The sequence below is a fragment of the Tupaia chinensis genome, unplaced genomic scaffold (assembly GCF_000334495.1).
Source record: "Tupaia chinensis unplaced genomic scaffold, TupChi_1.0 Scaffold000434_1, whole genome shotgun sequence".
In the NCBI taxonomy this organism is placed as follows: Eukaryota; Metazoa; Chordata; class Mammalia; order Scandentia; family Tupaiidae; genus Tupaia; species Tupaia belangeri.
In genome coordinates, this window is record NW_006159939.1 from 515,102 (window position 1) to 533,247 (window position 18,146).

General features: G+C 36.7%; 1 protein-coding gene across 6 annotated transcripts in view; it reads left to right on the plus strand.

Annotated features, from left to right (window-relative positions):
- Positions 1-18,146, plus strand: part of ABCC9 (ATP binding cassette subfamily C member 9) — a 146,309-nt gene that overhangs the window by 24,945 nt on the left and 103,218 nt on the right. For all 6 annotated transcript variants that reach the window (XM_006155068.3, XM_006155070.3, XM_027774439.1 and 3 more), the window contains exons 8-13: positions 3,266-3,460; positions 6,178-6,330; positions 7,284-7,439; positions 10,089-10,223; positions 12,356-12,518; positions 16,500-16,540. In XM_006155068.3, coding sequence (XP_006155130.1) covers positions 3,266-3,460; positions 6,178-6,330; positions 7,284-7,439; positions 10,089-10,223; positions 12,356-12,518; positions 16,500-16,540 — 843 coding nt within the window. The remainder of the gene's footprint in view (positions 1-3,265; positions 3,461-6,177; positions 6,331-7,283; positions 7,440-10,088; positions 10,224-12,355; positions 12,519-16,499; positions 16,541-18,146) is intronic.

The following is an 18,146-nucleotide window of genomic DNA, read 5'->3' on the forward strand; positions in this document are numbered from 1 at the left end:
TCTATGTGGGGAAAAAATGTAGTCTTGTGAGCAGCTTAATGGCTGACCTAAAGGTTACTGTGTACTTGAGACCCTCTATGTTCTACTCTATACGATGGCTGTGGCTTGGGGAATGGCAGTCTTCCCTTGTCCTGAGATTAAAGGTGACTCGTGGTCTTTGGAGTAACAGCACCTCGTGGATGAATCCCTGAGCCCCTCCCAGCTACTAAGATTGTTTCACCAATTTAATAGCGTTAACCTAAACCTTCCTAATGCTTATCTATATAATCTTCATTAGGAGACGTGAATGTAGCATTCTTTATTGACATTTTCCAGGAGGGTGGGGTAAATCTAATAAGAATAATTCCCGTTCACAGCCACTGCCTTAGTGGATCTGCATTCCTTCAGGATTATTGTAAAAGTTATAAACAGCCGGGGGTACCTTTATGGAGTACCGGGGTACGGCAATAGGGCCCATGGCAAAAAAAAATTGAGTGCAGGCCATTACAGCAACACAATAAAGAATCAAAACTCGTAAAACTGTTGACCTTGCTAACAGTTTTCCTCAGCCAAGTCCTTCCTTTAGACATGAGGGGCAGTTCTTTCTTTCTTTCTTTCTTTCTTTCTTTTTTTTTTTTTTTTGGGGGTTTTTGCTTTTGGGGGCGGTGGCTCGCCGGACAGACAGAGAGAGACAGAGAGACAGAAAGCAAGAAATCACCCCCCAGGGGGGATGGTCACGCCGCAATCCCTTCTCCTCCATTCTCCTCTTGGGATCTTGGACACACACGCACACGCCCCCGGCGTGAGTTCTAAGCCACCGGGTCTGGGACGTGAACCGTGGTTTACTATGTGGGAATCCAGTGACATAGCCTTTACGCTAACTGCTGGTTCCCAGGGGCAGTTCTTTCATACTCAGTTTGTGTTAACTGCATGGACCCAGCAGAACCAAGTGGAACATAAGAATTCAGTTCAATGATTATGTATAACTAATCCACATTACCATATAAAATTTAAAATTCATGGAATTTTTTTGTCTTTTCTCAAGTATCTTGGAAATAATTTTGTTACATATAGGTCAAATAATCATATTCACTAATACCCATATTTCAGAAATTAAATCTTAAATTAATTATTGGCTAAAATTTGTATTCGATAGTTCAAACTTGGGGGGCTAAATTTAAATAAAAGGTTGCCATCTACCTACCCCATGTAGATATTCCACATATCTTCTAACATGGATTTCCTTGGACACTCCTGAATATTTATTAACAATTGCTTTACAATTTTAAAGATGAGAGTCTTTGTGTATTTTCAGTTTATTGGTTTAGATAGCCATGCATGCAATACATGCATGATGGTAGATGTGTTTTCACATCTATTACATATTGCAATCATCTACAAATATCAGGGTCATTTAAAATATTAGTGTTCACAACAACACCACAAGAGAGAGGGCTATGGTGAATCAAAGAGATTTTGGCTCTTCTAAATCAAGATTAACAAAGCATTTATGGTAAATGATGAAAATGACCTCTCATTTGTGTAAGAAATTGTGTCATGAAGTTAATATTGCAGGAAATGGTTACTACGAATGAACCTGAGTCATTCCTCTGGTTTCACCTCTGGGAAAAGTGTTGCATAATATTTTTAAACTTCTCTGCTAAAGTAAACCTTTACACTATAGTCTTAGCAGAGCTTGAGTTTTTTAAGGGCTCTTTACAATAGAGATCAGCTTGAACTTGGTGTGTTACCGTCCTTTAACAATAAATATTAGAAAATAATCAAATTATTCGTTCTAACAGGAAGTTAAATATGAAACAGAATTAAAATCTATTCCATTGGGTTGGCTTCTTCTCCATAATAAAAAACTGTATCTTCCTTCTCCCATGTCAGAATTATGATAACTGTTTGTCTTGAACTCTATCACAAACAGCTGTAGATGAGTGAAGCTCTGAAGTGATTTACCATCCGTGCCCTTCTACATTTTGAATTAAGTTGACGAATGTCACAGAAACAGAAACCTACCTTGTTTTAAAAAGCTTTGATGGGAACCAGCAGTTAGCGTAATGGCTATGTCGCTGGACTCCCACGTAGTCGACCGCGGTTAGTGTCCCGGACCCGGTGGCTTAAAACTCACGCCGGGCGTGTGTGCGTGCGTGCCCAAGATCCCGAGAGGAGAATGGAGGAGAAGGGAGTGCGGCGTGACCATCCCCCCTGGGGGGTGATTTCTCGCTTTCTGTCTCTATGTCTCTCTCTGTCTGTCTGGTGAGCGCACGCGCCCTACAGTGAAAATCTCTAAAAAAAAAAAAAAAAAAAAAGTGCTTTGACTACTGCTGGGACCAGCAGTTAGCATAATGGCTATGTCGCTGGACTCCCACGTAGTCGACCGCGGTTAGTGTCCCGGACCCGGTGGCTTAAAACTCACGCCGGGCGTGTGTGCGTGCGTGCCCAAGATCCCGAGAGGAGAATGGAGGAGAAGGGATTGCTGCATGTCCATCCCCCCAGGGGGATGATTTCTTGCTTTCTGTCCCTCTGTGTCTAAAAAAAAAAAAAAAAAAGCCTTGACTACTGCTATAGAGATAAGAAAAAACTGTTTAGCTTTTAGAATTTTTTTGCGGGGGGAGAGGTTTTTGCTATAGGGTGCATTCGCTCGCCAGAAAGAGAGACAGAGAGATAAAAAGCGAGTAATCACCACCCAGGGGGGATGGACATGCCTCATTCCCTTCTCCATTCTCCTCTCGGGATCTTGGGCATGCAAGCACACGCACCCGGCATGAGTTTAAGCTACCGGGTCTGGGACTTGAACCATGGTCGACTACATGGGAGTTCAATGACATAGCCATTACACTAACTGCTGGTCCTTAGCTTATAGAAATTTGATAAGTAAATCTCCTATGATCTACTAATTCCAAAAATATTGACCAGTCTATTAATAACCTTGATTTTTGTACTTTACTATGTTCTTTTCATTACAACTTTATTTGGTAATATTCTTAACATGATATACATTTTCCCATTTGAAGATGATTAAAAATGAATTTGGTCTTAATATTTTTGTGTCATCTTTCAACAACTAAAAAGCAGTTTTAGAAAAATTGCCTGTTTTCTTTTCATTCTTTCATTAAAATGCATTTAGTAGCCACTGTTTACACGCAAGGATGCATGTGAGACTCGTGAACATAATTAGCTTTTTAAATATCTTCAGAACTTTCAGAATGGATTTCCTTAATCAGATTAATTGCTGCTTTAGACAGTTTCATTTTGGATCGTCTGATTTTCCTTTCAGAAAAAAGCAGCGGATCATCCAAACCGGACCCCATCTATATGGCTGGCAATGTACCGAGCTTTTGGGCGACCCATTCTACTCAGTAGCACATTCCGTTATTTGGCTGATTTACTGGGCTTTGCTGGGCCTCTGTGTATTTCTGGAATAGTTCAGCGTGTGAATGAAACCCAGAATGGGACAAGTAACACAACAGGAGTAAGTTCATGGTGCTTTTGAAAGGAAACAATATTAGCCTATTCCATTTGTAATGATCACTTTTCATTAATTCAGTTTTATAAGAAATTTAAACAAGATTACTTATAAGGAACGGAGGAAAAGAAAATAATTTTTATTGCAGGGAAGATCATATGATTACGTATCTATTCAATGAATCTGACCCACAAAATTATTTCTCAGATTCAGAAACCTATAAACATTTAACAAGCATTTATTGTGTGCCAGAAGCTATGTGGAGGAATTTCGCACTGACTGTTTATTTGATTGTTATGTGTGAGTACATGAGGTGTGGCTGAATCACCTTTTTAGAGACTTGTGACCAATAATATTAGCAGCATGAGTTGTAATATTGTGCATATCTCTTTTCATATGTATTAATAGCCATCACTGTGTTTCACAGTGATCAATGCAAGTCACATTATGATGTTGTATTACATAGTATGCTATCATTTTGTGGTTATGTGGTATAAGATATTATATATGTATTGTTATAAATACATAATCTTTTTTCTTTCATTTATTTATTTTTACATTTTTCCACAAACATTTACTTTACATATCAAAAAATTTTAGCTCATACTCCATAGTTCTTGACAGTTTACAAACAACTTTCAAAAACTGAATTTTAAAGGTAATGTTCAAAATATTTCTTATAATTTTGTATAATTTTATGACTCTATAACAACAGAAGCAGTATGGTTTCAAATATATATGTGTATATATATATATATATATATTAGAGTGCAGACACTCGGTATATGTTAAGTGGGGACATACAATGATCTTTTAATCTTCTGTTCTTAATAAAATATGCACTGTGAGTTAATTTTTTTCTAAGATAAGAATTAGAATTACCGAGCTTTTGGGCGACCAATTCTACTCAGTAGCATATTGTTTCCAGCTAGAAACTCTAGTTTAGATGAATCAGTTTTCCTTTTCTCTTCTATCAGTTTGATTTCCTGTCTCCTTTTTCTGTACCCGTTAAAATTTTATGCAGTCTGAAAGTCTATATTAAATACTGCCTTTTCACTGAAACGTCTGATCATTGCAGTTGGAATGTGACTTTTCTTGGTGTTCCCTGAACACACTCTTTATCTCACACTGGCACTGTGCGCTGTCTATAATGAAACTCATTATTTATGGGTTGGCTTACCTTTATAGGTTGTAAACGCATTAAGCAAAATGCCTGTGAATTGTTCCTATTGAAGCCCACCATGCTTAGCCCAGATCTTTGCAAACATTAGTGCCTTATTATTACTAAAGTGAACCAAGAATTTTCACTATTGATTACATTGTAAGATTTTTTAATAGTATTAAAATTTACATTTAATCACTGTACATCTTTGCAGCGCACAAAATGGTCTTCCCCGGCATGAATATAGTGCATATTAGCCAGTTCAAAGATATTACCATATACGTTATCATCAGCAGATAACTTTTCATTTTTATGTCTGTTAAAGGTTTTTTTCCCAATCACCTCCTTCCCACCCCTCCTTCCCACCCCTCCTTTGATTACATTTTTGTGATGTTTTGTCCTAACTAACCTAATTGCAAATATCTAAATAATAGAGTGCTTCTGTGGCTCTTCTTTCTTATACATATCAACCATACATGGAATATATAAGGAATCGGACTTGCACATTTGCATGTATCCCTTCTGAAAGTGCCTAAGTAGAATTTCACTAGGTCTAAGTTTTAAAAATTTATAATGTACTTAAGTGTTATTTCCCTCTCTAATTAAATAAGTTAATGTATGCTATGGTTGTAAATAAAAATGTCAATCATTTTGTATATCCTTAAGGTGAATTCAGTCATTTTCCTACTAAAACAATGTTTTCTAAGTCATGTTTTGTCACAAGTGTAAAATCTGTAGCTAAAGCACCCAATTTATAATTTTTTATTTATTTCTTTATAATAAATTAAGATATAGGTAAATCAAAAAAAGTCAACTATATAGAATTATTGTAAACTAATAAGGCGAAGAAATTCAATTTTTATCCTATTGGTCTTGCTGACTAACTATCAGTTTTGTGGTCTATTTCTAAATTAGAATATGATTATAAGCTATCTATCTTTTCTTTCTTTCTTTCTTTCTTTCCTCCTCTTTCTCTCTTTCTTTCTTTCTTTTTTCTTTCTTTCTTTCTTTCTTTCTTTCTTTCTTTCTTTCTTTCTTTCTTTCTCTTTTTGCTACTTCCCACTTAATTAAGGTAGAATGTATCCTTTTAGGAAACACACATTCTTAAAATATAAAAATCACTTTTATTCTACAGGTAGGCATCTCCAGCAATCCTTTTTTTACAAATTATTTTATTTAACTCTATTTAGTTAGTTAATTTTAAATTTGACCAGAAAGGGACACACAGAGAGAGAGAAAGTGAGAAAGCAAGCTGTCAGATCTGGGACTTGAACGATGGTCAGCTATGTGAGAGTCCTGCCACCTGCCAGTCCCTCCAGCAATCTTAATAAGCAGCGGGAGGATTTATTTTTTCATTAAACTGATTTGTATCTGTACCTGTGGAAATTCTGGGGGAAAAGACAAAATTGCCTTGCTGTGTCTCATCCCATAGGAGAATTGCGAAGACCTGGAGTTTTGTATTTAAAAATTGTGTCTCCTTTAATAAAGGCAAACTGTGCATCTGGTATATAAAAAAGACAGATTGTAATGTATCTCTTTATATTTTTTCTTTTGGGACAAGATTTCAGAAACCCTCTCATCAAAGGAATTTCTTGAGAACGTCTATGTTCTAGCAGTTCTTCTCTTCTTGGCTCTTATTCTTCAAAGGACATTTTTGCAGGCTTCCTACTACGTAACCATAGAGACTGGTATTAACCTCCGGGGAGCTCTGCTGGTACGTGCAGCCTTTGAATACTTTTTCTTGAAAATACCATATACTATCCAGAGATAAGAATAATAGTAGCTTAATTTTGTTTTTTTTTCATTGTTTTTACTTTGGTACTGCATTATTTTCAGGATCTACTTAATGAAAGAAACACAGAGCTAATTAATAAATCTACTGAATTTTAAAAAACATTTATTTTTAAAAAAATTATTTAATGTCTATTCATTAGTATTATTAATTTAAAAATTTACTATAGGCATGTGTGCTCATCAGAGAGAGAGAAAGTGAGAAGCAAACTATCTGGTCTGGACCTCAAACCATGGTTGGACATGTGAGAGTCCAGCACCTTAACCACCACACCACCTGCTGGCCCCTAAAAATAATTTTCTTTTTAATGGAGAATTTTACTATAAGATGTGTGCACTCACTGGAGAGACAGAGAGATAGAAAGCAAGATATCATCCCCCCGAGGGATGGCCATGCCACAATCCCTTCTCGTCCATTCTCCTCTCAGGATTTTGGGCAAGCACATACATACACCTGGAATGAGTTTTAAGTCACCAGGTCAGGGACTTAAACTGTAGCCGACTGCATGGGAGTCTGGCAATGTAACCATTATACCATCTGCTGGTACCCCCTAAAAATAACTTTCAAAATAATATATTAAGAAAAATATTTTGAAGTCTTCTATTTTCTTATTCCTATTTCTATTTGTACTAGAGCTTACATTTAAAATTTAAAGTGTGTTTTTATAATATTTATAGAAAAAATGTTTGTAATTAATTAAGGACTGAAAATAACTGTGGCTATGCTAAAATGAAAATAGTGATTGATTTAAAAAGATGGTCTTATAGGCTTTTCATTCTCTTTTTTTAAAAAAATTAAATGTTTTTTTTTTTCAATGAGAATAAACTTTAAATCTCTTTCAGAGCTTTTCTTTTATTTGCTTGTTTGTTTTCTAGGCCATGATATACAATAAAATTCTTAGACTATCTACATCTAACTTATCCATGGGTGAGATGACCTTGGGACAGATCAACAACTTGGTTGCCATCGAAACCAATCAACTCATGTGGTTCTTGTTCTTATGTCCTAATCTATGGGCTATGCCTGTTCAGGTAGGTAAATAATAAGTAAGATTCTCACTGACAGGAAATAAACAAATGGAGCAGTAAAGGATATACTTTTTTTTATCATGAATCAAATTTCCCCAAAAGGGAAATTTTATTTATTACTTTATTCCCTTATAAATAGACCAACTGTAATCAAATGAAGTGAACATTCACCTCAAGATTTTGTCTTCTTCATAATAGAAAAGATAAGGCTTAGAACTGGATCACTTGACCCTTTCTCTTCTTATCTCCTCCCAGTTCAAAATGCTTACATCTCATAATAGCCAGCATTCTATTAGATCTGCAGTTGGGTTCAACACATTCACTCCTCAGCATAATCTTCTTTGTAGTTTTTGCCTTTTTCTGGAAAATAGGCTTAGTCTGTCCACCATAGCCACTCTGCTTCCTGTCATAACGCTGCTTTCCCCGAGCATACAGAGAATCCTTGCTCTTTTTAGTACTGTTTCACATTATGAGGTTGGTGCTTGCCATACTTCTTACTTTTCAAATGTACTAATGTTGTAGACAATGTCAATAGACAAGGAATCAGAGACTCAGAACTGTTATGGCATAGGTTAGAAAAGTCAGACTTGGGCCCTTATTGGGGTGATGGTTAAGATGGCTGGATCCCACTTGGATGACTGAGGTTTGAGGGCCAGGCACAGCATCTTGAGAAACATGTTGGGTGTGTAAATTTGTAAATTCTACTCTTAGGATATTTCTCAATATCCTAAGAGTAGAACAGAAGAGAAGGGATTGTGGCATGGCCATCCCTCCTGGGCGGGGTGTACAGGGGGTGTTTTCTCACTTTCTCTCTCTCTCTGGAAAGTGCATGTGTCCTATATCAAACAAATAAACAAACAAATAAATAAATAAAAAGTAGGGTTTGGAAAATTATTGTTTGGTTCATATATCCATTCTACTTTTCATTTGCACAAGTGCTTAACCCCTCAAGGCTTTAGTTTCCTTAACTGTGGAATGAGAATTATAACAGTGTCTGCCTCATAGAATTGTGGAAATGGTCAAGATTAAATAAGTTAATATATGAATAGCATTTAGCATGGTGCTTAGAATTTCATGGACATTCAGTAGTTATTCATTGTTAGTATTATTGCCCAAAATCATTTAAATACAGAATCAAGATTTGACCCCTTTTCTTTTGAAAAGTTCTCATAACATTTCTAAACTAGAGCAAGTGCATCCTGTATATGGAGTTTGATTGTCAATCTCATTTTGATGATGTAGTCTACTATTTATGCCTCTGTGGACCACATTTATTAAAGTACATAAAATAATAAAGAAGATAATATTTTTGTTTGTTTGTTTTTTAAAAGAGAAATTTTTGCTGTAGGGCACCTGTACTCGCTAGAGAAAGTTAGAAATCACCCCCATGGAGGGATAGCTATGCTGCAATCCCTTTTCGTCCATTCTCCTCTCAGAATTTTGGGCACACATGTACATGCTGCCAACATGAATTTCAAGCCACCAGGTGTAGGACTCAAACCACAGTCAGCCATGTGGGAGTCCAGTGACATAACCATTATACCATCTGCTGGTTCCAAAATGCTTGTTTTTTGATTTATTGTTTGTCTTTTCAATTTTGAATGGGAAACCAAGTCAAATAAAAAAATCTATATCATGTACAGTGCTTGGCATAAAGTAAGACTGAAAGTATACTTTGTCTCTTTTTTTTTAATTAAAATGCACTTGCATGTATGTCAATTAGACAGTTGTCTATGTGGTACAATTTAAAGTGTATTAAAAAATCTCAGACTGCCTCTGAGTGATTGATCATGGGTAATTCAAAGAAAAACCTTTTTTATTGGAATTCCCAAAATATCCAATTAGATAAACAGTAAGTGTGTGTTACTGCCACCAGACAGCTGTTACCATTGGCATGTAGGTGTCATTTACATACTTAAACTACATGGATATAATCCCTTAATTCACATTTTGAGGTATGATCAATTGAGCTCCTGGAAAAACTAAAAATGTTCAGCAAGTGAAGATAGCAAAGTTAAATACTAGTTTTTAAAGGGGAAGACAAAAGTAGCAAGCCAAACAGAGTTTTTCCTGGGTTTTGGGAAATAAGTTTTAAAGAAGAGTGAGATAAGATGGGCCAATTTTAGCTTCACAATTTATGGAGGCTTAGCCTTTTTGCCATTAAGCTAACTCTGGAGTCATTAAGGAGGTGAAGAGCCAAATCATTGCTTTCATCCACAAAAACCATCCTGCACTTAAATTGAGATGCTACCCTCAACTTTCCCTTATCCCCGCCTTCGGATGCTAGCACAATTCCAGAAGAATATAGGATGTCAGATTTATGGTGAGTGACAGAATTTTCAAAGAAAAGCCTGTTATATCCTTTTAAAACTTTGAAGACATTTTAGAAAGTCCGAAGCATCATGGGGCCATTCTGTAACTTCGTCCAGTAAATTGGTTTGACACCAGTTGTACAGATCATCATCCTAAAATTACAGTCCTGGTATTTAGCCTTTTCCAAGTAAAATCTACTGTCACAGTTGAGCTGAATTCCAAATAAACTTAATACAATAATTGAGAAATATGACATTTCCACTAGAAAATATTTCTTTTCATGTGGTTAGCTCGCCCGCCTCCATTCATTTTCCCTCTCCCATATGCTTTTCTTCCTAGATCATAATGGGAGTGATTCTGCTCTATAATTTACTGGGATCAAGCGCATTGGTTGGTGCAGCAGTCATTGTGCTTCTTGCGCCAATTCAGTACTTCATTGCTACAAAGTTGGCAGAGGCTCAGAAGAGCACTCTCGTAAGTAACATCTTCCGGAGACTTTAGTGGGAAAACCTAGTAATGCTACTTTATTTATTTTTCTTTTATTTTTTTAAATTTCATTTTCTTTTATACATTCAATCACATTATTATTTGGCTTACAAAATGGATATTTCAACAGGTGAACATTTCTCCCTAGTACAGTTGATAAAACTACAAAATATCTTCAATAGATAATACCACATTTCTTTGTGCCATTAATACTTTGTCTCCCTATTTTTCTTCTAAATGTCCTTCCTCAGACCCTCCTCTTTCACACACACTGGTGTGTGGTATTTACAACTAAGTACTGTGTTTCTATATCCTTTAGTCAATTAGTTTCAGTCACAGAGTACGGACACTTGGTATATATTAAGTGGGGACATACAGTGCCTCTCCTTCATAGCCTGGCTTGCTTCACTCAACAGTAAATCTTCCATATTCATACATACCACCCAGGATAGCTTGGAAATCGTTATATTTCATTTCAATTCTTAGGCAGCCAATGTGTCTTTTCTGTGTTGCAAAAATGATTTTTAAAAGCAGATTGGTAAGATTTGACAGCCTTAGACTCGAAATACCAGAATCACAGTTCCTGAGGTTTTTAAGTACCATGAAGGGATGACTCGTAGGCCCTTCTTGAATCATTTGTCTAACGAACACCTCCAAGTGTGTTTGAGACCATTGAATGTCAGTTTCTTTCATGGAGAAAAGCAGATGAAGGGACAAGTGAAGTGTCATGTTTGGTGCTTCTAAAATTAAATTTCCTGTAGACTTGGCTGTGTGATAGTCTGTGGACTTCTACCGAAACACTTCAGTGGCAGCTGCTCTGGCTGAGAATGTTCCTGGTCAACTTGGCCAGCAAGAAAAAGCCCAATTAGTGACCTTTTCTGGCTTCAATTTGCCATGAAATAATTTCATTTGAGCAAGAATTGGCTCCTTTAAAAGAAATGTTTGCAAATAATAAAATCGTTGACAGCATGTTTAGAAATAAAGCTTGATTAAATATGAGCAAAGCTGTCTGTAAATGAAGCATGAAATGCGGAGATGCCGCCCCTGGTGGTATTGTTTCTCAAGCTAGTGTTTCCATTGTGACAAGTGAGTTGCATGTCATGCAAGTGGCTTTTATCACTTGCTTTTCTGCTGCTTCTGGTGAGGTCACTCATTATTTCCATCTTAGCCGTCTACTCTTTTCACTCCGGCATACAAACAGAGAAAGGTGTACACAAAAGGCATAAAGGAACACACAACTATCCTCAAACATCTGTCTTTTATTTAGCCTTTCACACTGTCTTTATTTACTGGTTGAACAATCACTTCATACACATTCTAGACCCCGTAGAGACAATAGAACAGAAAGCAGACCATTTGCTCCTTTTGCTTCCTCCTATCTGCCATTTGGCCAATTCCCTATCCCTTGTTATCACAAGTTAACAGGTCATATTATATCTGCTAATAGTATTTGGTGGTGGAAGAAGCTAATAGAGGCTTAATAGAGGCTGCTATATCTGCTGCAAATTCCTCTAGAATTAAGTCAAGTTATTAGTAATCAGTAAATCTAATTTAGGCCTTCAATAAGAGCTCATGAAGAGGTATGAAGAAATCTCTTGAAATTAAGGATAGTAGTCTTGATTTCAAGAACCAGATTATGAGTATGCAATGTGAATGCATACAATACTGTGCCCTCATTTCTCAAATAAGAAACAAACTTTTTTTCTCAAATTGTTTCTTTTTCTTCTGAGTGAGTATTGAGGAGAGAATAAACTGATTTAGCTCTTAGGAGCCACTGAAAATCTCTTTATCATATTCTTAACTTTAGCTCTGTATTATCTGCAGATAATTTTGAAGGCAATTATGTGAAACTGAAACCAAACCAACATGTAAACCAAAACAAGAGACATACAAGTGTTTAGGTAACAAGACATTTTGAGGCCAACTTGTTCAACTCTTCCTTTAAAAGTTGACAAGACAGAAGCATAAAAGTTAACCACTTATTCTGGGATTTTTTTCTGCCCAATACATGACAGAGCCACTTGAAGCCAAGATCTCTATCCCTATCCATTTCGTGGCCCTGCCTTCCTTGGGTTCACTTGGATGTAGCTTGTGTTATTTTTTGTTTATTTGTCTTATAGGATTATTCCACTGAAAGACTGAAGAAAACAAATGAAATATTGAAAGGCATTAAACTTCTGAAGTTGTATGCCTGGGAGCACATTTTCTGCAAAAGTGTGGAAGAAACAAGAATGAAAGAGCTATCTAGTCTCAAAACCTTTGCACTTTATACATCCCTCTCCAGTAAGTGGCTGTTGCTCTAAGAACAGGTGATGTTAAGAGCAACCAAACAACACATGATCTAATTAATTTAGATTGTGCCCAGTGAAATATCCTAATCATTAAAGAAAGCCCACTTATTTTCTAGTCATGTGTTGTCCAATAGCCATGGACCACATGAGTCTATTTACATTTAAATTAAAGACCAAGGTAAGCACAGGACTGCAGTCAAGTAGACCTGAATTTGATTCTTGGAAAGTTGAGTGTCACTGGCCATGTGACTTTACAAACTGACATCTTTGTTATTTCCATTTGCAAAATGAGGATTGTGATAATAATAGTACCTGTAATTGAAAACTTCCATCAGTCACAGTTGGGATAAGTACTCAATTTACAGTAAAAAAATTGTTTATTTAAATTGACTTAACTGCATTATTATTGCACTTCTCTTCTAGTAGCCTTTATAGATATCTGCACTTTCTTTTTTAGCTGTTTCTTTAGAAGCTTAGGATATTGTATTTTTGTAAAGATGGCACTTGAAATGCCATTTTTGAAAATCGAGTGGAAACATACCATTTCTATGTAAAAGGAGCCAACATGCATTTATCTAAAATATTCTCTTCAACACGTTTTTAAGAATTTTTAAAGATGGAGCACTTTTTTCCTCAAGTCTAATTTTTTTTTTTTTGAGAGATTTTTACTATCGGGCGCGTGCGCTCGCCAGACAGACAGAGAGAGACATTAGAGACAGAAAACGAGAAATCACCCCCCAGGGGGGATGGTCACGCCGCAATCCCTTCTCCTCCATTCTCCTCTCGGGATCTTGGGCACGCACGCACACGCGCCCGGCGTGAGTTTTAAGCCACCGGGTCCGGGACATGAACCGCGGTCAACTACGTGGGAGTCCAGCGACATAGCCATTACGCTAACTGCTGGTTCCCCTCAAGTCTAATTTTTAAAGGGCCATGTTTTTCAAAATGATTTTTTCTCAAATTATGATACTGAGTACTCTTAAGAATGATGAGTTCACATTAGTTCAGTGTACATGGAGCTAGCCAAGCTACTCCCTCTAACATTTGATTTGATTTCTGTGTCAATTTTACTCATTTTGATTGTTCTCAAGATCTTTAACAACATTTTGGAGATTTTTTTTGTGTTGTTTCTCCTTATAAGTTACATTACATCTTAGAGATTATAAACACTTCTTTTGTAAAAATAGATTTAGAGAAGATATTTGACTTATATAGCCCATTAACTATAGCCCTAATGGCTGTTGAATTAGAAGTGAAACTGGAAGTTTTATCTTCCATCTGTGGGCTACTGCTATTATGGTGTCAAAACAACAGCAGATAGAATGAATGAGATTCAAATCCATTTGCTTACACAATAGTAACCTAAGCTGGTGACTCCCTACAATACATCAACCCCCCAATGGGCAGAAATTCTCAGAGGCAGGATGGGTACATCTTCAAATAATGAAAATAGTAATAATCAGCAAGAAAAATATGTTCCGAGTATACTCAGCCAGTTACTGTCATAAGTGCTGCAAGTATATCATTTCATTTAATCCTCATAACAGGCTGATTTAGATTCTGTTATTTACTCTACTTTAGAAATTTTTAAAAATTCAGGTATAAAGAGCTTATATAATTTACACTTCCTCATCCAGTTACTAAATGACAGAGGTACTTTATTAACCCAGTTTTACCATCTCCAAAGTGAGATTTGGGTTGGTTTTTGAAGGCTATAGGGAAGAGATGAGAAGACAGAGGAGGCAGCAATAAGAAAAAGAAAGAAGAAAGCAACAAGAAATCATGAATATAAAAATGCATGCTCGTGTTCATGAGAAGCAGTAGGAATTCCTGAGGGAATGGAGTAAAATCAGTTTGTCCACTTTTGAATTCTGTGATTCAGTTTTCTATACCATGTTCTTAGGGTTAGGAGCTTGAGTTATGTGAGTTGAACCAAGCCGGCTGTGATCCAAGATCTGCTGATTTACAGTGGCATGACCTTGAGCATGTTCCTTATATCCCCCAAGCCTATTTCACAATTCGTAACATAAATTAATAGCATCTATCATGTAGGATAACAGTAAAGATTAAAATAATGAATGATGGGCCAGCAAGTGTGGAGGTGAAGGCATCTGGATCCTATGTGACCATTCGCACAGTTCAAGTCCTGGACTCAGCGGCTTGAAAATCATGCCAAGTGCATGTGCATGTCCAAACTCCCGTGAAAGGAGAAGGGATTGAGGCATGGCCATCCCCCATGAGGCAGTAGAGTGATTTCTCACTTTCTTTCTCCCTTCTCTCTCTTTCCCATAAGTCCACAGGCCCTATGGCAAAACTTAAAAAAGAAAAAAAAGAATGATAAAAATGTTTGTGTGCATACACTATTCCCAGCACTCCATGAGATATCAAGTGCTTCATGCTCATTATCTCACATAAAGCACCTGGTAAATGATCTAGTGCCCAATAACTCTGACCCTGTGTCCTCATCTGAAAATTGGTGTAATAATACCTTTTCACGGAATTGTGAATCAAATGAAGCAGATAATGTGACATTGCTTAACAAATACTAAAATATCGATGATAGTATTTATATAGCATAATGAAAAGACAATAAGAAAAAAAAGGAAAGAAAGAAGAAAAAAAAAGAAAAAAATGAACAGTATACTTAATGGTTACTCGTGGATCTTAGAGAGTGAGCTGATCTGAAATCAAATCCTAACTTGGTAACTTGTCAGCTGCATAACCTTGACCAGGTGCTTAATGAATGCTCTGTTTCCTCATAAGTAAGCTGGGATATATTAATAATACCTTGGAGAATTAACTAAATTAGTGTGTGTAAATTGTTCAGAAAAGCACCTGATGCATAAAAGTACGCAGTTAATGGCATAAAGTATTAAAAATCATGGGCCTGCAGGTGGCATGGTGGTTAAGGATGCTGGACGGACACATGACCGACCTTGGTTCCAGTCCCAGCTTTCTCTCTCTCTCTATCCCTCTGACACATGGCCGACCTTGGTTCTAGTCCCAGCTTTCTCTCTCTCTCTATCCCTCTCTGGTCAAAGTAAAAATAAATAAGTAAATAAAGTTAAATAAAATAATTCTTTAAAAAGTTAAACAGAAAATATACAAATAAACCTGTAGATTCATATCTATTTTTACAAATTAGTGTTCTTGCCACTTGAGATAATATTTGATGGGAAAAGAAATTCTGTCAAATAATTTCATGGTCTCCATTGCCAATTGGTCAGGTGCTGTTTATGGGTTTAAATCCTTGGTAAAGGCATTTGCCTGGTTCTGCTACCAAGAATTCACTTCATTTTTTTGGCCCTCAGGTCCTAAAATTCTGTGGGTATGAACAGTATAACTACAAATCATCAGTTTGGCTATGACCCCTAAGCACTAGTGTTCAAACCTTGTCTCAGCCATACAGATCATATTCATCGTGTAGTAGTGAAATACATTCCTGGAGACAGATTCAAGTAAGCAAAGGGTCCAGGATATGGAATGATTTTATTAACTAAAATATCCATGAGTGAAAATTAATATCCCTACTGAAAAGAGAACTTGAAATGGTGTCAAATTCATGTTTTTAATCTGTGTAATAACCCAAGTTTTATATATTTAAATTACTTTGGTATACCAAACAAGAGACTAGAAATTCTCCCAAGAATGCACATTTGTTAAATTCTAATAATTTGTATCATTAAAGGATTGCTTTATCTAATTCTGTTGTTGGGACCATTTCAGAAGAAAAAGCTAATTTTTCAATAAAAAAGAACAGTTTCAGTCAAGACTAACGTGTGGGAGTGCATACAACTGCAGACAAGGGGATTTCAACTGGGAAATGTTTATGGACTCCAGACAAAATGTTATTTAATGCACTTTGTCCTTATTATCTTCATGGAGAGTGAAAGTCATAATAGATGATTAATTAAAATGACTGAAAATGTTTTCACAGTTCAATGAAACAAATGTATTTGGTTTCTTTCCACAGTTTTCATGAATGCAGCAATTCCCATAGCAGCTGTTCTCGCTGTAAGACCCTTTTTCTTGCTTCTAGAAATGGAACGGACTCTGTTTACACATGGCGTATAGATTAGAATGTGTGGATCAATACTATACATTACTTCAACTGCCACTTTTGTCTTTGCAGTCAACATTGCAATAGATGTGACCCAGAGCTTCTCAGTCACAGCACTGTGGACATTTTGATGCAGATCATTCTTTGTTGCATTGTGATGTGTATGTAGCATTTTCTCTGGCTCCCCTTGGATGCCAGTAGCACCACCCCTGGTAATGCTAATCAACAGTATCCCCAAACACTGCCAAAGATTCCCCAGGGAACAAAAGGAACAGAGGTTGAGAACTAAGTGTTCTACAGGTTAAGTATCCCTAATCCAAAATTCCAAACTCTATAATGCTTCAAAATATAACACTTTTTGAATGCTGACACAGTGGAAAATTGCACACCTGACCTCCGTGATGGGTCACAGTCAAAATGCTGCAATACAAAAACATTACATAAAATTACCTTTAGTCTATGTGTATATGAGACACAAATGTTCGATTTATACTTGTGTCCCAGTCTGAAGATATCTCATTATGCAAATATTCCAAGGTTTGAAATCCTAAACACTTCTCATCCCTAGCATGTAGAATAAGGGATACTCAACTTACCATCTCAATGACTTTGTTCCCAGATATTCTTACAAAAGGATGGTACTAAATCAATAACCAGAAAACATTAAATAATTACATTATATTTCACACTAGAATGACAAACCCAGCCACTAGTCTTATTTTTAGAAATGTAAAAAGCGATTGTCAAACAGCCGTGCTGGCAATTTTAGTAAAGATCCACAATAGGAACACTAAAAAAGTTTTTTTCCCCTTTTTTTCTTAGAGTGCATAGTATTGGTTAGAAATAGCCTGACTGTTAAAAACTCTGGTTTGGACCAGCTAGTGGCATGGTGGTTAAGATTTCTGGAACCCACATGGCCAACCTCCCGGTTCTTGATAAACATGCCCAGTGTGTGTGCATGCAAGCCCAAAATCCCAACAGGAGAAATGGAGAACAGTTTGCGGCATGATCACCCCCCATGGGGTGTGCTTCCCTACTTTCTCTCTCTGTCTCTCGGCAGTGAGTGCATACCCTTTATAAAAACAAAACAAAACAAAACACCTCTGGTTCTCCACTCAGTTTTTCCTTCTACTCAGTAGTTTGGAAGAAGTCAGGGAGTCAGCAAATGGTGTAGTAGTTATATCACTGGACTCCCACATGTCCGACCAGGATTCGAGTCCAGGACCTAGTGACTTTAACATCGCATTGGGTGCGTGTGCATGTCTGACCAGGATCCTGGGAGGAGAATGGAAGAGAAGGGATTGCGGTGTGGCCATCTCTCCAGGGGGGTGATTTCTCATTTTCCCTCTCACAGTCTTTGTCTCTCTATCTCTCTGGCAAGCACACACACCTTAAAGCAAAAAGTCCCTAAGGGGAAAAAAAAAAGAAAAGAAAAGAAAGAAAGCAGTTTTCTAATATATAAATAGAGTCTGTCCTGGCTTCCTCACAAGTTTACTGATAGGATGACATGGAAACCATTTAGTGATCTTCAATAGCAAGTACTGATTTATTTAGATTGTT